Source organism: Tenrec ecaudatus, chromosome 2, assembly GCF_050624435.1.
Source record: "Tenrec ecaudatus isolate mTenEca1 chromosome 2, mTenEca1.hap1, whole genome shotgun sequence".
NCBI lineage: Eukaryota > Metazoa > Chordata > Mammalia > Afrosoricida > Tenrecidae > Tenrec > Tenrec ecaudatus.
The window spans coordinates 194,165,248-194,192,544 of record NC_134531.1 but is presented as its reverse complement, the minus strand read 5'-3'; the positions used below and the strand labels follow the sequence as shown (position 1 = coordinate 194,192,544).

The 27,297-nt window shown below is 43.4% G+C and overlaps 1 protein-coding gene across 1 annotated transcript in view; it reads right to left on the bottom strand.

Annotated features, from left to right (window-relative positions):
- Positions 1–5,137: 5,137 nt before the first annotated feature.
- The window catches only part of LOC142440258 (olfactory receptor 2Y1B-like), a 46,482-nt gene continuing 24,322 nt past the window's right edge, over positions 5,138–27,297 (bottom strand). Inside the window, exons 3-4 of the mRNA XM_075542742.1 lie at positions 5,483–6,431; positions 5,138–5,213 (exon numbers count right to left, since the gene is read on the bottom strand). Of these exons, the coding sequence (XP_075398857.1) occupies positions 5,138–5,213; positions 5,483–6,431 (1,025 nt within the window). The remainder of the gene's footprint in view (positions 5,214–5,482; positions 6,432–27,297) is intronic.

The following is a 27,297-nucleotide window of genomic DNA, read 5'->3' as shown; positions in this document are numbered from 1 at the left end:
GAAGTGCTTCCCTGGGCCATGAAATTCATCTCCGGGTGAGTGTTACCTCAGTCTCTTCCTGATGTTCAGTCCTCTGAACACTGGGTTTCTTTGAGGTCACGTTTACCTCTGTCTCCTGTGTGTGCACACTTGCTCATCCCTCCTCTCTCTCTCTCTCTCTCTCTCTCTCTCTCTCTCTCTCTCTCTCTCTCTCTCTCTCTCTCTCTCTCACCACACACACACACACACACACACACACACACACACACACACACACACATATAAACACACACTCACCAGTATCATCATCGCCACCTCCTGGAAGGGAGATGTCTTCTCTTTTGATACTGGTTCTGAGAGGAATATATCTGACCTTCATCAATTAACCCTTCCTCTGCAGTTCCTATGATTTCAATTACAAGGCATACTAGTAAAATACAATAAAACATTTAAAGTATAATAAGTAATAAATTCAGGAATGTTCTTTTAAAATATAGTAACTACTTTCTCTGGTAATCACTGAAATATTCCTAAAATCTCCTTAAGTCATCCTTTAATTTTTCTCTTGAGAGCCAAACCCACTCAACTTCTTATCTTCCAGATCTCCCTCCTTTTTCAAGAGAAAAGTCCCAATTTTAAATCCTACCTGCACCATTATTTCTAGTTCAGAATCCCATTTAAAGTTCTAGAGACTCAAAAATTTAAAAGCAATACATTAGAAATAGCTAGTTTTTTAAAAACTAAACTAGGTTCTTTACTCTAGACAGGCCAATAACCTTAGAATTACTCTCTCACATAATATCTTAATTACCTAGTAATGCTATAGAGGAAATATCACAAATGGATGGCTTTACCAGCACATTCATTTTCTCACACTTTATGAGGCTGGAAGTCCACATTCCAGCACCAGATATATGGAAAGGTCCCGAAGAGAGGTCCTTGTCTCTTCAGCTTCTTCTTGGTTCCTTGAAGACCTCCATGTGTCTTGACATCTACCTTACCCCATCTCTCCTCTGTTTGCTTGTTTAATCTCTTTTATATCTCAAAAAAAAACCACACAGCCCTATTGGCACAGTGGTTAAGTGCCCAGTTACTGACTGATATGTCAGCATTTCAAGGCCCCCAGGCCCTCCCAGGAAAACAGATCTGCTTTGGGTCGCCTACTCTTGTAAAGATCGCAGCCTCAGAAATCCCATGCGATAGTCCTGCTCTGTCCTATAGAGCTACCACGAGTCAGAATCGACTCCATAGCAATGGGAGTATCCTAAAAAATGGACTCAAGATACACTCTGCACTAATTCTGTCTCGTTAACGTAACAAAGCCAACCCATTCCCACAGGGAATTATAGCCACAGGCATAGAGGTTGCAGTACATTTTTTTAGGGTGACTATAATTCAATCTATTACAGATGGGCAACTGAGTGAACACGAGGATCACTACTGGGTTCTGGAATGGCTGCAGGGACCCATGATCTCTGAGGATCAATTAGTGTCTGCCACAGATAAGAAGTTCCAAGGAGACCCAAGGGGTACAGATTCCCATAGAGATGGCATTGACTTCCCACAGGACCTGGCTTGTAAAAATGTAATGGCTGATGTCCAAATGTGCCAGTGACCTCTGAAAAATGTGTGTGTAGGAGATGTTCTTCCTTTCATAAAACTAAGTGAGCATAATCTCTGCAAGTCAAATGAAAGAATAACTCCTTAACCACAAAATAGTTTGTTCAATTCTGTTCTTCCAGTCAAATAATTCTACCTTTCCCATTAGGTAAAAAATACCTATGCTGAAATTCAGAATCCCAATTTTATTTTTATTTTTTTAGGCTTTTGGCTTGTATTAAATTTGTGTACCTGTGCGTGTGTACATGTGTGCACATGCGCCTATGTGTGCATGCCATGCAGTTTGTCACTCTGAACTGTCTCTACTGTGACGCAGACATTCGCAGTTGACAAATGGCCTTCTGCTGTCGGGACCCAGGCTGGATGTGACTGTGCCACGTGGACAGAGCTGTCCGGCTGAGCTCGGCTGGCAGCCTGTGTCCGTGAACCACAGGGAGTGGCTTGGAGAGACTCCACAGCCTCTCTGGACCTTGACCTGGCTGAAGTTTCTAGCTCAGAAACTTCTACAAGAGCCCCCACAAGCTGGGTTGGATTGGGCGGTGTTGGCCACAGAATCCCAATTTGAAATCCTACACCAACCATCATTTATAGCTCAGAACCCATGTGGTAGTTAGTTTATTGTGCCAACCTGGCCAATAAACACTTGTGGAGTTAATTGAAGGGCAGAGGGATAAATGGTTCGGTGAGCTTTGCCTTTCTAGTTCTCGGGTCTCTTGCTTTGTGATGGTCCAACTGGGGTGCAGCTACCTTATCCAGTTCCCTGCTTTAGCTGGAAAGGATGACTTCCTGTAAGACATCCCTGAGGAGAAGTCACATGGACCTATCCTGATGCAGCCCTGCGTGCTGGAGCAGCTGTGTGGAGACTCCTGCCAGCGCTGAAATTATTACACATTCACTGGCTCGGCTTTCCTCTTTCAGTCAGCATCATTGTGTCTGTTCTGTGAGATGCAGGAGGACTTTGTGGATTGGTGTTGGACATATGGGTTAATGTTGGACTTGTGGACTTGGGAAGCACTGGGTTGGGATGTTTTCTTGATGGGCACTTAATCTTTATACAAAATTCTCTCTTGTACATGAGTTTCTGTGGATTTGTTTCTCTAAAGTACCCAGACTAACACAACCTAATTAGCAGGTTTGATACGCTCAGAACAAAAGGCAACAAATAACGTATAGGGATCATTGTGTGTTTTATCCTTGTAAGAATATATTCTTAACATCATTCAGGAGGGGGGAGGGGGAGCCTGCTTCTTCCATTAAGACTTTATGAAAAAAAAAAAAAAAGACTTCATGAGCTACCAGTTCTGTTAGAGCCTTAAGGACATACATATGATAGGGGCTGCCTGGGGATTTGGAATAACACCGGCCAGACTCAACTCCTAGCCATCCAATCAAGAGGACAAATCTTGAAACAGATAGCTCAAAATAATTATCAAATCTTTAGTTTCTTGGTCAATAAAAGTATTGGGGAGAAGGAGACTAATACTTTTTTTCATGCTGGAATAATAAATATGACGATGGAATATATCATACAGCATGGTGATTTGACTATAATATATCCATTGGTAATGAATCAATTCTGAGTCACGGTGATCCCATACATTGCAGAGTGCAACTGTACCATAGGGCTTTCGTGGCTATAATCTTTCTTCTTTTTTAAAAGTCATTTTATTGGGAGCTCTTACAGACACCATAACATTCCATAGTTCAATCACATCAAACAGTATTGTACAATTGCTACCACAATGTTTCAAAATACATTCTTTCTCCTTGAACTCAATAATACCAGCTTCCTTTTATCCCCTCCTTCCCTCATCCTACTCACCAGGAATGCTTATTTATTTATTTGCCATATCTGACACCATCCAATATATCCATTCACATACACTTTTATTGTTCACGCCCTTCGAGTGGGCTATGCGGTCAACAATATTATCAAATTCCCCTCTCTCTTTTTAAAAAAATCAATTTATTGGAGGATTGTACAATTCTTATTACAATCCATACATACATCCATTGTATCAAGCACATTTGTACATTTGTTGCCCTCATCTTTCTCAAAACATTTGCTTTCTACTTGAGCCCTTGGCATCAGCTCTTCATTTTCCCCTTCCTCCTCGCCTGACCCCATGAACCCTTGATAATTTAGCAGTTATTATTATTTTGTCATGTCGTAGACTGTCCAACATCCTCCATCTCCCAGGGAAGGGGTTATATGTAGATCCTTGTAATCGGTCCCCCTTTCTACCCCACCTTTTCTCTACCCTGCTGGTATCACCACTCTCACAACTGCTCCTGAGAAGTTCATCTGTCCTGAATTTCCTGTGTTTCCAGTTTCTGTCTGTGCTGGATTTGTAACGTAGAATTGGGCTCATGATAATGGGGGGGGAGGAAGCATTGAAGCACTAGAGGAAAGGTGTATGTTTCATCATTGCTACACTGCACCCCAACTGGCTCCTCTCCTCCCCAACCCTTCTGTAATGGGATGTCCAGTTGCCTAAAGATTGGTTTTGAGTCCTCACTCCAAACTTCCCCTCATTCACAATGATATGATTTTTTGTTCTGATGATGCCTGATACTTGATCCCTTTGACACCTCATGATCACACAGGCTGAAGTGCTTCTTCCATGTGGGCTTTGTTGCTTCTGAGCTAGATGGCTATTTACTTACCATCAAGCTTTTAAGACCCAAGACGCTGTATCTTTTGATAGTCGGGCATGATCAGCTTTCTTCACCACATTTGCTTATGCACACTCTTTGTCTTCAGTGATAGTGTCAGGAAGGTGAGCATCATGAAATGAGAGGTTAATAAAATTAAGTGTTCTTGCATTGAGGGAGTATTTGAGTGGAGGCCCAATGTCCCAATCCCGCTATCTTCCCATACCCTCAGGGAACCATTACTCCTGTTACTGTTTCTGAAGAGTTACCTATCGTCACTTCATATAACAAGCAATATTAATTGTACACATGAACACATGCAAGGCTAACATGATTAATGATGTAATACAAATAAAAACCATCATAGTAGGGGGAGGAAATATTAAAGAACTAGAGAATAGTTTTGTGTTTCATCAGTGCTACATCACACCCTGGATTTATCATCCCTTCCATGTGACCCTTCTGAGAGGGGCTGTCCAATTATCTTACAATTGGGTTTTTGGGTCTCCACTACATCCATGCTCCTTCACATCAATTTGGCTGCTTGTTTTTGTACTCCTGATACTTATTCCCTCGATATCTCCTGATCACACAGGGTGGTGTGCTTCTTCCATGTAGCCTTTGTTCCTTCCTTGCTGGCTGGTCACTTGTTTAACAACAAACCTTTAAGACTCCAGATGCTATATCTCTTAACAGCCCGGTACCCTCAGCATTGTTCCCCACATTTGCTTATACACCTATTTTGTCTTCAGAAATCATGTCAGGAAGGCGAGTATCATACAATGCCACATTAATAAAAGAAATGGTGCTGGTATTTAAGTAAGATTAAAGTTGAGGCCCAAAGAACAGGTGATATCATTTTGAATTAAGTTTTCTCTCACTCTCAGACTTGCTTATAAAGCAAATCCTTCCCAAAAGTGACTAGTCTTCCAACTTCTTTACAATTGAAGTTTTTCCAACTTCAATTCTTTGAAAAATTGTAATCAATACTTAACCTCCTCCTGCAAAATAATCATAAATATTGAACTAAAAAAGAGTTCCAAGGGATTCTCATTTCCAAGTCCAAAACAAGGAAGGTAATGTACTAAAACCTTGAGGTCTACCAAGGGCGATGTTGTACTGATTACCTGCACTCACAGGAACAGGATGTGCTTCATGATCTAAGGTATTACAGACAATTACATTGAACCTACATCTCCCCTACCACCCCTACACTCTTCCTTTCCACAGAACCTTCCTCAGAGCCCCTTTCACATCTTTGTTCCTTAGGGTATAAATCATAGGATTGAGCATAGGGGTAATTATAGTGTAAAAAAGGGCAACAAACTTTCCTTCACTCTGAGAATAACTACTCGTGGGCTGAAGGTATGCGTACATGGCTGAGCCATAAAAAAGGGAAACCACTAGGAGGTGGGATCCACATGTCCCAAAAGCCTTCCTGCGTCCAGCAATTGAGTTAACGTTCAGAACTGCCCGAGCAATGTGTACATAGGAAGTTAGAATTAGTGCTGCAGGAACCACCAACATGATGACTCGGGCCACAAACATCTTCACCTCTGTGCCTTGTGTGTCCTCACAAGCCAGCTTCAGAAGCACAGGCATCTCACAGAAGAAGTGGTCCAGCTGATGGAGACCACAGAGAGGCATGGCCATCATGAGGCCTGTCTGAACCAGAGAGTTCATGAAGCCTCCTACCCAAGAGATGGCAGTCAGTATCTGGCAAAAATGGGGGTGCATAATGGTCATGTAGTGAAGGGGTCGACAGACAGCAGCGTAGCGGTCAAAGGCCATCACTACCAGGAGCATACACTCAGTGCCTCCCAATGCGAGGGAGATAAAGAGCTGAGCCACACAACCTCTATAGGTGATAGTCCGATCATGTCCATGAAGATGGATCAGAAGCTGTGGCACAGTACTGGTGGTGTAGCAGAGATCCAGGAAGGAGAGGTGACACAGGAAAAAGTACATGGGTGTGTGCAACCGCAGGTCCAGGCGGGAGAGGGCAATGATAGCGGAATTGCCAAAGAGAGTGAGGGAGTAGAATATGGAAATGAAGACCAAAAGGACAAGTTCCAGTTGAGGCCAATCTGAGAAACCCACCAAAATGAAGCCTTCTCCAAAACTAGAGTTGAGCCTTCCCGTGGATCCTGGTGATGATAGATGGGCTTCTGATGAGGCTTTAAAAGAAAACCATAAACATGTAAATGCACAATGGAGGGAGTCTGGTGTGTTTTTTTTTTAAAGCAGTGGCAAAAACTTGTCTGAATTGTGCTCAGGTTTGTAGGGGAAGCTAGAATGTTTAAGTGATGAAATAGGATATCTGGCTAAGGAAATTCCCAAGAAGATCTGAAAGGGGCCCCAGGTTTATCTTTGCTATTTCAGTTAAGTTCTAGAGGACAGAGAGGGACTTTAAAGGAATTGCGAAAAATGAAAACAAAATTTGAAGGTTTGGAAACAGTCTGCTGCACAGACCAAGGACATAGATCCTAGAATTTTCACCAAGGATGTGCCATCTGTTCTTGAATAGATTAAGTCTACGGCTGATGGATCTAAGCCACTCCCACAGCAGAACCCATCAGCTTCGACTGAAAGACGCAGGGAAGGTAGGAAGGAAAAGGACCTGACTGCATCTTGGAGTCCTATAGGTAGGAAATCCGCCCCAAGAACCCCCATCTGTGGTCCTCCAAGGAAAGAAGAGGCCCACTCCTGGAGCAGGGGAAGATCAGCAGAGCAGCTGGAAGAAGCATCGTGAGCAAGGCCTTCCCGATTTCAAAGGGTGGGCAACAGCTTCCTCCATTTAAAAAAGCAGGGTCATTAAATACATGCATCTGAAATGTAGGACCTCCATTAAGGTGTGGCAAGGCAATAGGTCCCTGAGGATACAACAATGTGGGAACAAGAAGTCCATGCTCAAGGGACAGGGGAATGGGGCCTACTAGGGCCAAGGGGTGTGGCCAAGTTATCTATCTTCTAGTCAGATAACTAGGAAAATGGGGCCGCCGAAGTCAAGGGAGCAGAGTTGCTATCCCAGTAGATCTGGACGTAGGAGCTGAACCCCAGAACTGAGGTGCCTCCAACCAGCATCCCGAAGGTGTAGCCAACACCCAGCGCCTGGAGAGTAGGGACATTACCTAGATGGTCTCAAGGAACAAAGGACTACTCTCAAGCTAAAGTTGATTGTTCTGCTGGGGTTTGACGTGGTGGGTGCCCATTCCTTCTTTTCCTCTAAGTTCTCCCATTTGTAATGGAGATGTCTGCAGCATGCCAACCACTGCACTATGGAAGCAGAGGACTTGAATGCTACATTTCATCAGGTCACAGAAAAGAGGAGTTTCACCCCAGCATGAAATATGCCTAGAAACTGGCCTATAGTTGATTCAGAAAATGAAATCGTGGGCTTGAAGTTGATTTGATGAAGGACTTTGGGAATGATGGGATGCAATGAGTGTGTTGTACCTATGGCAAGACATGAATTTGGTGGACCTAACAGTTAAATGTTGTGGATTTAAATGTGCAACCCCAAAATATGTGCTATAAATCCTAACCCCTCATAAGCATATTTGGGACTGGGTTGACTTGTTTTGTTAATCAGGCAGGATTGGTGTAGGGTAGGTTTTGAATCTAACTCTTTGGGGATAAAAGAGATTAGATAGGCAAGTGAAGGAGGCAGAGATGAGAGGAGAGAGATGCCGCATTAAGATCCACCAGGAACAGAAGATGTAGAAACAAAGGGTCTTTCTACAGAGCCAAGAAAGATAAAAAATCTTCCCCTGGAGCTCAAACCCTAAATTTGGATTTCTAGTCCACTGAGTTGTGAGAAACTAAATTTGTTTGTTAAAGCCATTCACTTGTGGTATTTCTGATATAGCAGCATTATATAGCTAAGACACTCCCCATAACTTTCACTTGTCCAAACAGCAGAAAAAAAGGTAATGCTTCTTGTGAAGGAGATAGGCTTGTGTGGTACAAACAATGAAGCACTCTGCTACTAACTGAGGGGTGGAAGGTTCTAATCCACACAAAGTCACCTAGGAAGAAAGACCTACAAACGTACTTCTGAAAGGTCACAACTTTTGAAAAATCTACTCTAAAACACACGGGAGCCTCATAATTTGGAACTGATTCTACAGCAGTTGGTTTGGTCCGGTTGATGAAGGACGGAGACTTCTACATTATTTTGTAATATTCACTTGCTGTTCGGTGCCATCAAGTCAGTTCCAATCCATAGTAACCCTGTGACCACAAACTGAAACAGTGTCTGGTCCTGTAGCATCCTCACAATTGTTCCTGTGTGTGAGCCCATTGTGGCCACCACTGTCGACATTTGGTGCCCCTGCTGGCATTTGAAACACCAGTGACATCGCTTTCAGCATCACAGCAACACACAAGCCACCACAGTTCGACACACTGACGGACTCAGGGACAGTGTGCCCTAAACACTCCTAAATCAGGAACGGTATCATCCACTTTGTCCTGCTGAACTATTTCTAAGGAGATCGCTGAATCTGGATAACGTTCACTTGAACTCAATCTCGGTTGCCTGCATGTTATGCAGACCCCTTCATGTCTTGGACCCGGTATTTCCTTGTCCTAAAGTAGAGATCATGTATTTTGGCAAGGGTCAAATGTAAGGATATGAGAGCTGCTGGTAAAAATGTAAGGTGTCAAACTGTAGCATTTGGACGCTGGGCTGTTCTCTGTTGCTTGGTCTCGCAGGTAGCATGCTCCGCAGATTGGGATTCATGAATAGTGAAGATGAACTCTCAACTGTGATCTCTGGGAGCTCATAGCTCACCAATCCTGGAAACCCAGCTCAAGCTAGCTGAGAATTGTCACAAGGATTGAGAAGAGTGGAGACTCATCCATTTTTAGCATGGTAGAGGCTATTGCGGGAGTGGATTATAAAAAATATCCTAAATATCATAATTCACCATGTCGCTAATACACTTCACTTCCTATAAACTCAGTAATCCACCTTAGTTGTTCCCTCCTCCCAACCCAATCCTTTTGTATATTTCTCTCTGCCATATGTAACATTTCATTAAAATTCCCTTTGTGTGCTTTTGTCCCTCTCTCATCTGTGCTCCCCTCAGTTGTAGAGAGTATATAAAAACTCACTGCCATGAGTCAATGCTGACTCAATCACCCCCTGTGAGTTCCTGAGACGGAAGCTGGTTATGGGAGTAGAGAGCCCAGTCTCTCTCCCGAGGAGCTGCTGGTGCCCGAGCGCAGCCCAGCTCGTAACCACTCTACCACCATGGGCTAGGGAATACACAGAATACCAAAGCAAATATTAACATCTTACCTTAAGGACACAAAAGAGAACAATGTGGACTACAACTGCAACTTAGATTTTTACAAACAGCCCTCATATTGTTACATTTGGCCTTTCCCACAATGCAATCCTAAAAGTGAGGCGATATGTCATCTCTACTTTAGGACAAGGAAACACCTGGCACAAATATTAAGGTTTCTGGGTAAACTGATGGAACAAGCTGGTAACAACCAACCATATCCAACCAAACCCACTGACATTAGGTTGATTCCAACTTATAGAAACCCTATAGGAAAGTATAGAACTACCCCTGTAAGATTTTCCAGTCTATACGTCTTCATGGAAGATGCCAGAGCTTTCTCCCATAGAACTGATGGTGGGCTTGAACCACCAACCTTTTGGTACAGCCAAGCTCTTCAACCACTGTGCCTCCTTATGGTACATCAGAGGTACTAAATTAGTGTTACTGTAGTCACAACATATAATAAATGTTAAATAGATTCGAATACACAGCTATCACTCTCTTTTCAAATTTTATGGAACTTTATTTACACTGAGAAATATACAGATGAATTTCTAATATACTTTCACAAACTATAGAAGTGGAATATGCATAAAATTGCTCTCCTTTGGCATTGATATTTCTTGGAGAATAAAAATTGTAAAAGGAACTGTAGAGTGTGCCAGCAAGAAAAACAAATGAAAACAGTGATTATAACCCTATATATTCAATTAAGGTAGTTTTGTCATCCTGCTTATTGTCATAGGAAATTTTGCAACAGAAATTGATGAAGGTTATGTAACATAATTTATTAAATTAATGTTGCTACACATGAAAAACCTTGAATTGATAAATGTTGTATTATATTGTATCTATATCTGTATATCATATCTCAAAATGTATATTATATCATCTAAGGTCCATGATGGATTAACTGAATCCAGAAGAGTATTTGAAAGCCATTCTTCATACTCGTGTGAAAACTTTGGATAAAAATGTAAATTAATAACAATGGTTACATCTAATCTAATCAATACACTGAAGCTATTTTTAAAAAGGCAACCATAGTCAAATACAACATCTGTGGAGTCTCTACATCAGACCTGCTCAGCTAGTGACCAACTATGCCCCTTGGTACATTGGACGTTGTGTCAGGAAAATTCACTCAGTGATCCTTAATTGATCTAGTTGTTTCATTACATTTCAGCAGGAATTAAATGGCATGATGCCTTCTGTAAGCTGCATCAAGGATATATAATATACACATTTTGAATACTGAGCTGTCTGCACGCAAGTATATATACTTTACGTATCATTGTGTCTTTATCTTTCAGCATGGTGCCATGTGAATAAAATAATTCTCAATAAATATCTGAGTTGGCTTTATGCCTGGTACACATAAATGTTCTAGATATTTTTGTAATGAAACCCTTGCTCCATTTCTACATCTTTTAATCATCATTGTTTATTATCCCTTCGTTTTCATTCAATTTATTTGTCTTGAATTGCATTTTCATAGATAAGTTTATTTAAAGAGCTGATTGTGCTCAATGTGTGAAAATCTTCACCTGTCATTCACCATCCAGTCTGCTGATATATGGACATTGTCCTCACAGTTCTTTCTGGAAACACCCAGGAGACATTTTTCAGCGTCATCTTTGTTACTGCATTTTGCCTGTTGCCTCTTTCTACGCAAGCCTCCTTCTCCCCCTTCCTGGGTCTCTTCTACTTCAGTGGCCATTCCCAGGGTCTCTTTAGCGGCCTCCTCTCTCTCTGTGAAGCCCTCACATGTGTGCTTCCTCCTCTGGGTTTCATCCCAGATACCCTTTCTGTTCTCTACTCTTCCTGGAAAGTGTCCTCCACCCAAGTGCTTGAATCACAGGTCACCATACTGAGAACCCCAAACTGATCTCTGCACCCAATATCTCTTTTCTGAATTTCAAATGTTTGTAACCCATCTTCTTGCCTGTGCTTACCCCTGGGAACTTCAAACTCAGCAGGTCAAAACTCATCACATCAGCCCAACAGAACTGCTTCTCCTCTTGTGTTTCCTCTCCAAGGGAACTGTCATCACACTGCACAGTTCTCCACACCAGAAAATGGATCATCAGCCTCCATCCCTCCTTGCGCTTTCAGGTCACAGCTTTCATGTCATTTCCACTAAGGTAGTGATTTGAAACTGGGCAAATTTTGTTTCTCAGAAGACGTGTTGTCATGTGTGGAGTTGTTTTCGGTTTATACAACTACAGAGTATGAGGGGGTGCACCCAGCATCGAGAGAGTTGAACCCAAGAGTGCGGCTAAGCACAGTATGGTGCGTGGGCTATTATAGACACACACGCACCAATTAACTGGCCCAAAATAAGTATTCCTCTATTTCACCATACTACATCTTTCAGAGCGCAAAGCTGCCTCTATCTACTTCATGATTGTGCTTCAGTGCTCTGGCACCGTGGCACCGTGGCACATGAAAGTGATAAGTAAGGAAGTCCCCGGCGCCTGCACTCGCCTGTACCAGCTCTTTACCAGTCATGAGGAAGGCATGAAATCTGAGACCAATTTTGTTCTTATTCAGAAGTGGGGTATGGAGGTTGTCCTGTTTGGGGTCTGATGACTTTCATGTGACTTCTGCTGTGTCAGCAAAAGTATCAGTATCCACAAACTTCTGAGCTGTTTTTCTATCCTGTCATCCTATTGACTGTCTTCTCTTTAACAAAGGCCTGCCCTCTTGTGATAGGCCTTGTTGGAAGATATGTCCTGCTTCTTAATCCCCAGCCATTGGCCAGGGTCCTGGTGACAATGGGCTAATCTCCCAGGATCACATCACATCAGACCTGTCACCAGATCGGTGCCAATGGCGCCCTGTATTCAGCACAGCTTGCCACACTCTCCATTAATTGGCCCTTTAACTGTCACTCATGACCAGTTGCTGCAGTTAGGATGGTTTTCCAATCCCTCACAGAGCTTCACTTTCTTCAGTCTTCCTGCGATATCCATTGCTAGGGTCTTCCTCGTGTGATACATGATTACTATAAAAAGAAACACTCATCTTAAATCCCTCCTGAACAGGAAACTCAGAAAATCCCTCAGAGCCCCTTCCAGCTTCCCACAGCGGTTGCAAGTTAGAGCTCACATGGACCCAAAGACGAGTCTCTTGTAAAGCCCACACAGTTACTAGTCCTCAACCTAGTGAGTCTGACCGTGAGACAAGTCCATCCTCGGTCTCGTCGTCTCAGAAGCTGAGCAGCCGGTATCAGCGTCTGAAGAGTCCCCCTACGTGCAGCTGAATAGCCGTGAGGGGAGGGGTCTCCTTAGAGGAGCACAGAAGAAACGCCATCCGACGCCCATTCTCCACTGTCTGAAGGGAGCCCTCATGACATGAACCATGCTGAACTTCATATATCCCAGTAGACTCACCTGTCCATAATGTTTCACATGTTCCATATCTATCAATCCAGTAAAAAAAATGATATTACGTCTGCCTAATTGTTTTTTCTCAATCCCCTCTCCAAATACTCACAAATGATCCCTCTACCCTTAAATAATCATAGTGTCCAACACTCTGCGTTACTCAGATACAATTTCTGAGTGTTCTGCAGGTTCTTGGCAGTAGACTGGAATAAAACCTTGAAAAATGCAGGCTTCAGGAAACCAAACTTGTATGGCATCTGGAAATAGCTCACATGAGAAAGAGCTGTTTTCAAGATTGGAAATGATAATATTTAAAGGCAAATATGATAGCTCTTTTGCATATTTCAAGATCTTCCCCGAAAGCTGATAAACTTGCTTTGTGCTCCTCCAAAGGCCATAATTAGGACAAGTTAATAGAATTTATTGCATAGATTGTGTCTCAATATAATGAAAACTTTAAAATAAAAATAAAAAGCAGTCTAAAAATGGACTGCCTGGAAATGTGATATTCTCATGACTTGAAGATTTCCTGCTCACTCGGTGGCTGAAAGATGACCTTTCAGGATGTTATTTTAAAATGTCCCTGTATTAACTGGCATGTTGAATATAATAGTTTTCAAATTCTGATCCAATTTTGAGCTTTTGTATTTTTCTGATCTTAAAAAACTTTTTTTTTAAAGATTAAAACATAAACTCTATTCCTAATCCCCTAGGCACACACAAATAATTTTGATACATGCACATTTTGGACTGATGATTTTCTAGATTACAAAGAACCATGTCTGTGTTTATCTCTATGTCTGCTTGCTTCTGTTTTGATGTATATCCATTTATCCGTGTATGATCTCTATTAATAATGAACTTCTTGGGATTAGATATTATATATTTTAAATGTTTCAACAATGTGTAATACGACTACCTTCATACCAGTCCACTAATTTAATAATATTGCCTGATGACAATCCACCCACATTCAAGTCAGAAAATGTGATCTTCTGCTTTTGTGAAGATTTACGGTCTTGGAAACCCACAGGGGCAGTTCTACTCTCTCCTAGAGGGTCACTCTCAATGGGAAGAGACTTGAGGGATGGCAGTGAGTGTAGCTTCAGAGTCTGAGCAAAAGAGGAGATTCCACAAACTCCTTTCTGACCACCTTTATTGTGAGAGCATCGTCTTTACATTTGAATCTAATTTCACTTCCTCCACACAATGTCCCCTTATACAGATACCATCCTGACCCCAAGGTTCCTTTTTAATTGCCCAACAATAATCCATCAGTTTCTGTTCTGAGACCCGAAAGCCACAGTTTCAATTCAGTCCAAAAGCTAAATTAACAGATTGTTTGATCTCTGATTCTATACCCAGAACATTTTCTCCAAATAGGATGGATTCTTCCTGTTGTATACTCCTCCAAGAAGTCTTCTTTGATTTATCTTCAACAACTCTGATTGTGCCTCTTTTTTGTTTACTTTGCATATTAAAGCCATTGGAATCCAGAATTTGAGTTTTAGAATGGATCTGAACATTTACTTTAGTTAACTCTTACTCTTTAAGTAACCAGAAAGTCCTATAATTGGTCAATGATTTCCCATGTTTATGCAGTTGTCTGACTGTGAAATCAAGGGAGTCCACTCAGGCTCTACTAACCCAAAAGTTCCAGGAAAGGAACGTTCACACTCACCTCTCTCAAGCATACTGGCTTCAAAGGTAGAAGAATCCCCAAGAAGGCATGTTCTTGGTCCTGACTTCATCCGTAGGGTGGAGGGCTATGGTCCGAACTTCTTTCTTGAAAACTCATGATTGCATATTGCTACAGTTTATTGTGCCAGCCTGGCCGATAAACACCAGTAGGATTAACTGAAGGGCAGAGGGATAAATGGCTCGGTGAGCCTCGCCTTGCTTGTTCTGTGCCTCAGTTTAAAGGGGTACACTCCCTGTGGGATGCCTAGCCTATGGACTATGTTGCTGTAAGTTGAGGTCCCTTTAAGCCCACACGATTGGAATGTTCATCTCTGGAGCTGGGGACTGACAGTTGATGACAGTTGGGGACCTGCCTTGCTGTTTGCTGCCTGGGTATATACAGTCCAGCTCTCTCTACAGAAGGGGACTGGCACCTGGCAGCTCTCAAAACTTGAAGGACTGTTAGTGTCTCACTGCTTTATAATTTAACTGTTAATTTCTTATATTATCTATCTGTATATTATTTAATGGTTTATTTCTCGAATTATATATCTATCTTTATAAATATATTTATATATAATTACTAGCAATCTGGTTTGTCTCTCTAGAGAACCCTGTCCAATACACATATGGTTTCCTACCCCAGTAGGAGAGACTAATGAGACCCATAATCCACAAGGTGGGACCATCCTTCCCACTACACCCGCATGCACCTACCCTAGGCAACTCTCACCAGGACAGAGCTAGTCTATCATCAAACCACCTCTTGACCCAAGATAGGTTCTGCCCCAGGGGCATTCCCAATGCCCGCTTTAGAGCAGTAGAAGGAGAATTGTTTACCAAATGAGACCTTGGAGACTTCTGGGTTCAGCATGGCAATTATAATGAACTGACGGGCAACAATTGATTCCCTCAATTCTCGCTCCTCCACTTCCTCACAACCCGGAACAAACTGAGCTGCGCAGCACCCGATTAAAGTACACCATTGCACTGGCTCATGCCACTCCCCACCTGGAATGCCCTCCCTTCTGACTCGATCCAAATCACACTCACCCTTCTCTCCTAACCCCCTGTCTCATTTGAAGTCTACCATATTCTCCACATATTTCCAATATCTTCCATCTCTGAAGTCCTCATACATTTTCATTCATTTGTATCATTGATTCAATCATATAATTTATGTCCTTGATGACAATTTTGATGTATTATATTCTTTCTCTATCACAATCTTTACTATATTAATATTTTTAATTTCTTTATACTTTGTTTTAACCCACAAAGAATGTTAAAATATTTCTTCATTTATCAAGTCAATTAAAATTATTTATTGAGCATGGATTATTGATTTTTCATTTCCCATGAAAAACCCAATAATCAAATATTTCTATCCATCTAAGATCAACAAAAATTTGCCAGTAAATCTGCTATTTAATAGCATCGTGACCTGGAAAACTTTCTTAAGAAACGTGAGCCTCAGATTCCTTATCAGGGGAGAAAAATACAACCTCTCCTGGAGCACGGCTTTGTGCAGTAATGGCACCATGTGTGTCAAATGTATGTGGCAGCCATCCATTCAGCAGAAGCCAGTATTTCTGTAATACAAACATTCAGTTTTCCCAGAAAGAAACTGTGGGTGTATTGGACAGGGTTCTTTAGAGAGACAAACCAGATTGCTAGTAATTATATATAAATATATTTATAAAGATAGATATATAATTCAAGAAATGAACCATTAAATTATATACAGATAAATAATACAAGAAATTAACAGTTAAATTATAAAGCAGTGAGTCACTAGCAGTCCTTCAAGTTTTGAGAGCTGACAGGTGCCAGTCCCCTTCTGTAGAGAGAGCTGGGCTATATATACCCAGGCAGCAAATAGCAAGGCAGGTCCCCAACTGTCATCAACTGTCAGTCCCCAGCTCCAGAGATGAACATTCCAATCGTGTGGGCTTAAAGGGACCTCAACTTACAGCGACAAGGTCCACAGGCTAGGCATCCCACAGGGAGTGTACCCCTTTAAACTGAGGCACAGAACAAGCAAGGCGAGGCTCACCGAGCCATTTATCCCTCTGCCCTTCAGTTAATCCTACTGGTGTTTATCGGCCAGGCTGGCACAATCAACGATCGCAGTGGGCCATTCACAAGCTCTGCTCCAGATAATCACTAATGTGTGTTCTTTCCACATAGACTGCTACGGAGTCCGTTCTGACCAGGCAACTAGCAGAGAGGAGTCCAAGATGTCCCTCACTCTTTCAGCCAAAGACTGGGACTAAGTTAATATGAGAAATTCTAAGGTTACTCCGGAAACACTGACAGAAAGAAACAGTGGGGATTCTACCTCCAACGTGTTTCAAAAATCAAACAACGTATATACCTTACACTGTGTGACAGAAGCAGGATTTTTTAAAATTTGATTGTGTCTTGGTGAGAGTTTACATAGCAAATTAGGATCCCATTAGACAATTTTATACACATGCTTCAATGACGGCTGTATTTCCACATTATATCAACATTTTAAAGTGGTTTTCTTGATATAGTTTTCACAAATCAGACACTTTCACGGTTAAATTGTTTTTAAAATGAGTTGTATGTACACAATCACCAACAGTTCCAGGAATTTCTCCCCACTCCTGGATTCCTTGTTTGCTCCCCATTCCCCTCACCCTCCCTACTTCCCACCAGCTCCAACCCACATCCCTATCAGGTATTATCTCTATGCATCTGCTCCCTGTATGTTTCACAAACTGGGGACTCGCTGGGAACAATAAGAAACAAAAACAAAATGGCAGGAATAAAATAATAATATACAAATACAAATAAAGATTAAGAAAGAAATGGTCACCATCAATATTTTAAAAGCCAGAGAAGACATTTTTGTTGTGAAACAAGCAATAAATACTTGAGTCCAGATCGTTCAGGTTGGGTTAAGAGAAGGTAAACTGACTATGTTTGATCCACCATAATCAAGTTTATAATCATCTCTATCTGATAGTGAAGCTGTTTCCCTGCCAGTGGCTAGAAGGGATTGCAGCGGTTCTCAACCTGTGGGTCACAACCCCTTTGGAGGTCAAACAACCCTTTCGCCCTTTGTCGTATTTGGATTTTGTTATTGGCGTCTTCAGATCTCACAGGATGGTGTGCTTCCTCCATGTGGACTTTGTTGATTCCTCACTTAGATGGCTGCTTGCTTGAGTACAAGCCTTTAAGACCCCAGACACTCTTCCAGTTGACAGCGGGGCACCATCTGCTTCTTCACCACCCTTTGCTATAGCACCCTTATCTTCAGATAACAGGAAGAGTTAGCAGGGTTTTACAATGTCACAGGAGGAGGTTAGCAGGCTTTCGCAATGATTATGGATGCAACTGATGCTCTAAGAAGGCAGGTTTGCAGTCACCATTAGGAGGTTTTCTATACCCACATTTCTGCAGGGGACACTCAGGGATGTTTGCCCCGACGCTGCATGTGCCCTTGTTTATCTCAATTGGGGGGTCCTTCTGTGTCTGGCCTTACTAGACTGGTACCCCTGAGGCCTCTGAATGAGGACGCTTTGTGTCTGGCTACTTATTACTATTATTTTTTAATCGTTTTATTGGGGGCTTTTAAAGCTCTTATCACAATCCACACATACATCCCTTGGGTCAAGCACATCTGTACCTCTGTTCTGGCACTTATTTTAATGGCCTTGCTAATCTCCTTCCTCAGTCAGAAAATCCCCACTGGGTAAGTTATAGGGAATTTTTACTGCACGGGAAGAGGTTATTTTATTTTGTATTTTTAACAAACTGAATCTTAAACTATGTTACATTTCTAGTATGTTTGCATATAGCAGACTAACTCTTTCACCCCTTCTATCAATACACCAGAGAAGAACTACTTTTGTGGGTTTCTCATGTGGGTTCGAGTCAATGAAGACCACTGCAATGTTCGATTCAAATGATGGGAAGTCTTTATTTTCAATCAGGCTAGCCTGGACTGCAGGGGGGACATTTAAAGGAACTGTCCACCATACTGCAGTGCCCTTCTTCGCTGGCCAAGTCTCTTTACTCAGGGAGGGCAGAATACAGAAAGCAGAAGACAAAAACAAGTTAAAATTCATATATCACTAAGTAAGAGGTATTGACAGAAATAAAACAAAATTATATTTAGGTAAACCTTCAGGCACTTTATTTTTATGATCCTACTCCTGTCTGCAGCTTGTCTTCTTGGTGAGCAGAAATAAACACAACTGTCCCAGAGAGAAAGACTTACTGCTTCTCTTTATAAGGAGAGAGAAGTAGTTTAAATAAGAATTGCCCTCAGGGCACTTACAGACCTGCATTCCCTTGTGACTCTAAAAACAGAGTCAAGTCTGGCCAAGCAGAGGGGGATGCATGCATTCAGAGCAAAGTGCTTTTGTGATAGTTCTGCTGAAATGGGGTGACATGAGCTTGTCTATTTCACTAACACTGTAAATCTTTAAAGTTGTAGAAAGCCTCATCTTTCTCCTGCTGGTGGTTTCAAACTATTGACCTGTAGTTAGCAGAAAAATGTGTAACCCACTAACCCAACAGGGCTCCTTTCTATGCCCATCAGCAGTTACAGTCTAAAGGAGGATGAAGTGCACGAGCTTGTGCGATCCAAAGATGACAATTTAAAAATCCAAATATGGCAAAGGGAAGAGTATTCGAGCTAAAATTATGAATACCCAAGTTGTAGAAGGTTGCGAAGGGCAATGCGAGCCCCAAACCCACCTGCCGAACATCTGGTCAGACTGAGCCACTGACACATCCACTAGCCACAGGCAAGAGTCACAAACAGCCTTGCTGGCAGACAGGCCATTGTAATCTTGAATATGCTGAACTAGACACTTGGCCAGATGACCCCCCTATAGACCTGGCCTGAGTTGGTTCTGTGTGCAAGCATTTCTTTCTCATTTGTTCCATGACAGAAATTTCTTCCCTGGTTTTTGGAATGTTGATTAGGGTCTTTTCTATCTTACTCAGTATTTGCATTTTGGTTTTTATATTATTATTATTATATTATTCTTGCCACCTTATTACTAATTTTTACTGTTTCTGTTGGGTTTCCCAGTTTGTGACCCACAGGAGGAATGGATGCATAGTGATACTAACTGATACAGGGTTGATAGGGGATGCAGGGGTGGGAGTGGGTGATAGGGAGGGAAGAGGGATTTCAGGAGTGGGAAATGAGGGTGGGGAGGGAGGGAGTACTAGAACTGATTTTAAAAAGCTATTTAACCATGGGTTGGGGGAATGTTCTATAATTGATAGGATGATGATTATACAATTTTCCTTGATATGATTGAATGCTGAACCACTGAAGTGTATCCTATTTAAATTATGTGCCAATAAAGCTGTTAAAAACAAAACAGAAACAAAAAAAATTAATCCAGACAGTGACTATGAATCAGCATTGACTTACAGGCAGTGAGCTTTCCCTTACTATAAGGTTTTCAAGGTATATCCATGCTGCAATATGTGTCAGAACTTTACTTCTTTTTATGAAAAATAGAAAATATTCCATTGAAAGTATGTACTCCATTTTGTTCATCCATCCACCTGTTAATGGATATTTAGACTATTTATACCTTTCGACTATTGTGAATGATACTGCTCTGAAGACCTGATTGGAAGTTTTTATGCACATACCCTGTTCTTTGTTAATCATAATCAAAAATTAATAAAAATACACATTTTTTCTAAATCATATTGGGGTCTCGTATAGCTCTTATCACAATCCATACATCCATCCATTGTGTCAAGCACATGAAAAAATAAGAGGCTAAATTTAACTACATTTCTCCAGGGGCTATCACCATCACCCCACATGCCATTTCAATTTTACTATAGAGAGAAGAAGAAGGAGGAGGAGGAGGAAGAGGAGTTCAGAAGATGAAAGAGAGTTATAACTTGGTATTCAGAAGTCACAAACTGGCAGCCACCTGAAAGGATGTTTTTTTATTGGAGTTATTTTCCAGAAATTTAGAAATCAGTAGAGTTCATATGAAAATATGGATTGCCTATTTGTCTACATTGAAATGCATTAGTAATGAGAGCATTGATTGACTGGAACTCAGATTATAACTATTAAGTCAAATTTATGTTTGTGTTTCACTATCGCTCTAACCCTGGTCAAGGGGAATGGTCCTTCCCCTTGCCTGAGATTAGGCAGCTTCACACCTTTTGTCCTATCACTTTTAGATGGTAAAAACCTGTAGTCATTCCAAGGTCCTGAAACTCTTTCGAGTGAGTATTTAAATTCTCCAGTCTCACGTAATAATCAATGATTGCCACTTCACTCATAAGTAAATCTTTTCCCCTTTATCTTCAGAAAGGTCCTTTTGCAAGAAGGCCACCTCTCCACTCCTCTGTTATTGTCTCCTTCCTAAAAGAGGTTTCAGGTGAGGGGCAAAATTCAGACCAGGGTCAGAGAAAACCTGTTGAAAAAGAGTGAGCTTATTGAGGGGGATATTTTGGTGGGTGGGAGTCCAAAAGAACTAAAAACAAACAAGCAAACAAACTCATTGCCATTAGGTGCATGTGTGAGGTAGCTAGTTTAGGGACAGGTGATTGTCCCACCCGTGTCTGCAAAGGCCCCATAGAGGAGGTTGGAAAGAAATTCGGCAACCATTAGACACCTATGAAGTCTCCAAACTGAGCATGCTCACACTCAAGCCTCTGAGCCAGGTGGGAGGTACACCTGGGCAGGCCAAACTAGGTCCAGGCTGATGACATCACCCAGGTGAGCTCCACCCAGCCAATGGGACCAACCAATACCATGAACCATGCCTCCCCAGCCAGAGGTTTGAAAGATGCTGGCTGTGGGAAGGCTGCTCAGGGCTCCCTCTCCCACACAAGCGCACATTCGTCTGCTCTAACCCTACTCTTACTCTCTCTCTCCCTGTTCCTGGTCAGTGGCAGGTCGGAGGTTAGGGGTGCACATGCACCACCTGAGTGTGTCCCCTCAGAGCCCACTCCTGGTCTGCTTGGGGCCCATATGCACTAGCTCTAGCCTACTCAGGTGCTCACAGCCACTCTGGCCCCCTGGCTCTCTGGCCTCTCTGCCTTCTTTCCTCTTGCTCTCTCAACCCTTCAGTCCCTGGGATCCCCCCACCCCAATTCTGCACTTGTGGGTGCTCCTTCCAAGAGGTTGTTCAGGCCCAGTAATGAACCCCTTTGTGACTGTAAAACCTGAAACGTGTCCCGTCCTTCATCAAAACCCTCTTGGATCACAAAACGGGCTTTGGCGTGAATTCTTCCATCATGCAAAGCCAAGAACCAAAGTATTACCCACTTGAGACACAATATTGTGCTGCCCTGTGAGTCAGATGAAAATCTTTGGACTACACCTTTAAGGGAAGCCCATCTCGGGACACATTTCTCTCCCTGGCGAGGGCACCCATCTCTGCCTCACTGTCTCTTTTGGAGCACCTTTCAGACGTCACCTCACCACCTCTGAGAGACTAAGAAACTCAGGCTGCTGGGTTGAACATCTTAAGTGTCAGATTTTCACCTCCAAGGTGCACAGTTTGAAAAACACCGGCCTCTGTAAGGGAAATGGAGCCTTCTCCTCCTCTCAGAATCCACTGTGGATTTTACAGGATTCCATCTTGCCTTTTGAATCTGTTGCTATCGGAGAGCCAACTCCCCTGCAGCCTGCCCTGGGGCCTGGTGTAATGTATGGCTGCTGGAGTCCCTTCCCGTCCCCCTGCGTGTCTGCCTCTCTGCTCTCCTCTGCAATCCTTGCCTCCAGGTTTCCAGAAGCCCCCCTTCCTGTGATGTGGTCAGAAGACTGCAGCCTACAGTTTGGGAGAACTCTGGTCCCCAAAGTCTTTATGCTTTCCCATGGTTCGCTCTGTGTTCCTGCCAGCAAACTGCTGCATGAGTGAATCCCTTACTCTGCAGGATGCGTGTTCCCCCTGCTCTCTCCTGCAGGGGAGCCGAACATGTGACTCGCCGACCTCACCAAGGTGGCATCCCCCAGTGTCTGCCTTTTGTTTCAGGGCAACTGAGCCATGGTCTTCCAAGGACCTCACCAATATGGTATCCAGTGCTCCAACCAAGTGGAGGATGGGGACTTTGTGGCCATCCCCACCCAGTTCTCACAGGTTTTGGCCCCACCCAGTTCCCCCAGGTTTTCCCACAGATGCCCCGCGACTGTTTCCTCATGCTCACAAACAAGTAGCTTGGTCCTGTTTCGGTGTTTGGCCTTGGTTGTCTGCTCATTTGTTCTTTTGGTTCTCCTGCTGGTTGGTTTTCCCTTTGTCCAAGTCTTGACAAGAGGAGCTGAAAGAAGGCCACCGAGTAACTGCTAACCCTGCTGTTTCCTCGAAGGCTTTTAAGCCCACCTGCGCCCCTGCCATGGGCCTCTGGCCTCCCGGCCATTTACATTCCTGTTACAGTTCCCCTGCGGCAGTATGTCTACATCCAAGGATCCCAATTTCCCTAGAGTGGCTGAATGTACACTGAGGATATTGACAGGGCTCTTGTCCCCTTCGAAGGTTGTGGAAAGGCCACTCATAAGCCAGTTGTCACCTTGGAAGGCAATTTTAAGGCCACTCTAAGCAGTGGTCCCACCTTCGGACGTCCCAGTGAATTATTCATGCCAGTAATTCCCTCGTCAGCCCTGTAAGGTCACCCAAGCCGGTGGCCCACAAATCCTTTGCATGCTGTCTAGAAAATGTTCGGGGCCCAGTTTGCCAGCAGAGACTGAGCACACGCCCTTGAACAATCTGTTCAAGCTCACATCTCGCAGGGCCTTAGGTGCGGCACATGCTGGGACTTCAGATTATGACCCTGGGGCGCTGGGCTCGCTAATATTCCTACTGTTTTGTTTTCTAGATGGGCAATGAAGGATCTGTCCCCAAGGGTGTGGTATTACATTGTGTCATATTGCATTGGCATAGATGTGACCCACAGACACTAGAGTAACAGACGCTAATTTCTTTCGGCAACACCATCTGGCCTCAGTACGTTCTAGGTGAGGGGGACTCCTTGCCAAAGAACAGCACACTTTCCCTGCTGACCCTGATTCAGCTAGAATGTTTCTGCAAAGGGCTGGGGAAGTGGGCAGAGTTCCCTGCATTGAAGCATTTTTCCTTTGGAGACGCAGTAGAGACCTTTGTTTCCAGTGTAGCAAGGACCCCGTAAGGGGCCCAGAAGCTGAAGGCTACTCTACCCCCAGCCCGGCCACACCACCCTCAGTCCCTGAACCTGTAGAAGCGGGGGGGGGGGGGGGGCGGAAGGTGGTCCTGTCAAAGTCCTACCCTTGATAGAGGCAGCTGGGGAATTTGATCCCCAGGTAAGTCACAAGCCTTTCACTTTAATGGAATTTAGGCAAATTAAGAGTGAACTAAGCAGTTATTCAGACAGTCCAGAACAGTGCATAGAGGCCTTTCAGTACTTAACCCTAGCCAATGACTTGCCTTGGAAGGATGTAATGATCATTTGGGGACAGACTATGGCTGACTTTGAGAAAGAGTGAGTGATGAAGGGAGCTAGGAAGTTTGCAGAAGGTTTACATTTGATGACTGATAAGTATCCAATAGAAGAACCAGCTGTGCCTCCAACTGACAACCCCCCCCCCTGAGATTATAATGATCCCAATGACAAATGGGAATGGGAACATTTTCTAGAGTGTATAAAAACAAGTCAGGGTGGCAAAAGGTCATCAACTGCACAAAGTGACAGCTATTAACCTCCCTGGCGGCAATTGTGAGTGTGGCTTGGGGTAAATGTTCACTGTCAGAAGCGGTAACCCTGAGCCACACTCAGGATTACACTGCAGAGAAGTCCCTTAAGGAACCTCAAATTACAACGACACAGTCCATGGGTTAGGTGTCCCACAGGTAGTGTAACCGGTACATTGAGGCACAGAAAAAGCAAGGCAGCCGCACACTGGTCAGATGATCAAAGAGCAAGAGACAAGAAAGGCGAGGCTCGCTGAGCCATTTATCTCTCTGCTCTTCAATTAACAAAATTACTGACATAATCAGACCACCAGGGAGGCTAACCAAGGGCCTAATGAAAACCCTGTAAGTTTCTTAGAACAGCTGAGAGAAGCTCTGGGGAATCACACCACGGTAAACATGGACATATATAAAGGGAATGTCCTACGCAAAGAGAAATTCTGCACAAGGCCACACCAGGTATTTGGAAATACATCCAGAAGTTAGTGCAAAAGTCTGAAGTAGTTACACTAGAAGAGCTGGACACTATGCAACCTTTTACAATAGTGACAAAGAGGGGGGAGAACAGGCTCAGGTAAAGGAGAGAAAGGAGAACGTTAGGCATGCGCAGGTACTGGCCGCCATAGCTAACCAAAGCCCATTATTGCCGCCCAGATTTCCAAGACCCCTGAACAAGGCACCAAGTTTCATGTGTGCCACTGCCTGGTTCACTGAGCAAGGGATTGCCCTAACCAGAATAGGCCTCCACGGAAGCCATGTTACGACTGAAAACAAACTGGCCATTGGGCAGAGCTCTGTCCTACGAGACACCCATGAGGGGAGGAGCCTCCTAGCTATTGTGCAGCTGCTAACTGAGGATTGAAACCACCCGCCCCAGATGGCCCAGCAGCAGGAGATGGCCATTAGGAGTCTATAGCCTCAGGTAAACATAAATATGGCTGGTAGGCCAGTAAGTTTCCTCCTAGATACAGGGCTGCCTACTCTGTCCTTACCTTCTTCCCCAGACCCCTGGCACCATGCACTTGCACCATCATGGAAGTGTCATGAAAGCCTGTAGTACAACACTTTATGGAACCCTTAAGTTGCCTCTGGGACAACTTTTACCTCTCCCATATCCTTCTCATAGTCCCTGAATGTCCAATGCCCTTCTAGGCTGAGATGTATTCCCAAAGCTTCACACCTACATGGCCATATGCCTTATTCTAGTCCCACTATCTCTTTCCAAATGTTCTTTATGATAGCCAGCTTGCCTCCGTGCAATAGTGGCCATGGCACTCATAGTCAGAGAAGCAGTTAAGATTACCATAGGAGCAACTTTAGAGGTCCTGACTGACCATAGGCTCTCCGAAGTGTTACAAGCTAAAGGCTTTCTGTAGCCACCTATTCAAGTACCAAATCCTTCTTATAGAGAACCCTGATGTCACTGTCCAGACTAATAGAACCCTCAATCCAGTTATATTACTCCTTGACGACCGTGGGGTGGACTCTGAGCCCCTCCATTCTTGATTTGAGCTACTGTCTACTAATAAGCTGCCTTGCCCAGACTTTAAAGACCAACCGCATGCTGTAGCTTACTGGGTCTGGTTCTCTGATGGTCGCAGTTTTGTGACCAATGGAGCGGGCAGGGCTGGTTATGCCATTGTTTCCCTCAGCAAGGTCATTGAAACCAATCCCTTGCCCCCAAGGATTTTGACCCCAGGCTGAAGCTTTGTCACAGGGCCTCGAGCTACCAGAGAAAAAAAATTAGCTCTGTACACAGATTCAAATTATGGATTTTTAGTTCACAATGCACATAGTGTGGATCCAAGAATCAACATATTACCCACTCCAGAAACCTAACAGATGCAGACACCTTATAGGTCAGGGTAGAACTGCCCTTGTGAGTTTCCAACTCTTTGCCTTAAAAGTTAACATGTGGGTGGTAATGATCCTTCACTCACTCAAACTTAAACCTTGATCAGGCTCAGATTGCATTTACACCAAACCAAACCTACTGCCATCGAGTCAGTTCTCAGACGACAACTCGATACTGGAGTTGGGGAGTAGAATGCCTGAGTTTTCTTCCACGGAATTGGCTGGTGGTTTCCAACGGCTAATCTCGTGCTCAGTCCCTCAACTCAGAACACTGCCACTGGGGTGTCTTTTAAAAGGCCCTTGGCTAGTCTAAAAGCTCTGGTGGACTGTAGAGCTGGACCTTTCATTGCCTGACTTCCCGATGGGGCTTCTGCTATTGGCTAATTTTCTTTCATTTTTTATCATTTTATTGGGGGCTCATACAACTCTTATCACAATCCATCCATACATAAATTATATAAAGCATATTTGTACGTTCGTTACCCTCATCATTCTCAAAACTTTTACTCTCCACGTAATCCCCTGGCATCAGCTCCTCATTTTTCCTCCTCCCTCCCCGCTCCTCTTCCCTCATGAACCCTTGATAATTTATAAATTATTATTTTGTCATATCTTGCCCTGCCTGACATCTCCTTCACCCACTTTTCTGTTGTTCATCCCCCAGGAAGGAAGTTATATGTAGATCCTTATAATTGGTTCCCCCTCTCTACCCCACCCTCCCAGTATCACAATTCACACCACTGGTCCTGAAAGGATCATCCGTCCTGGATTCCCTGTGTTTCCAGTTCCTATCTGTACCAGTGTACATCCTCTGGTCTAGTCAGATTTGCAAGGTAGAATTAGGATCATGATAGTGGGTGGGAAGGGAAGCATTTAGGAACCAGAGGAAAGTTGTATGTTTCCTTATTGCTACACAGCACCCTGAGTGGCTCGTCTCCTCCCTGAGACCCTTCTGTAAGGGGATGTCCAGTTGTATTAGCTAGTTTTCTATAGTGCACCTTCTCTTGCCAGGTACATATGTCCCTGCACCACTGCATGCCAGACGTCATGTTGTGCTCTGGTCTCCTGATCCCAAATGCAGTCATTGTGGCAGTAATGTGAACATTCTTTCTCCACCCAGCTTTTTAGCTA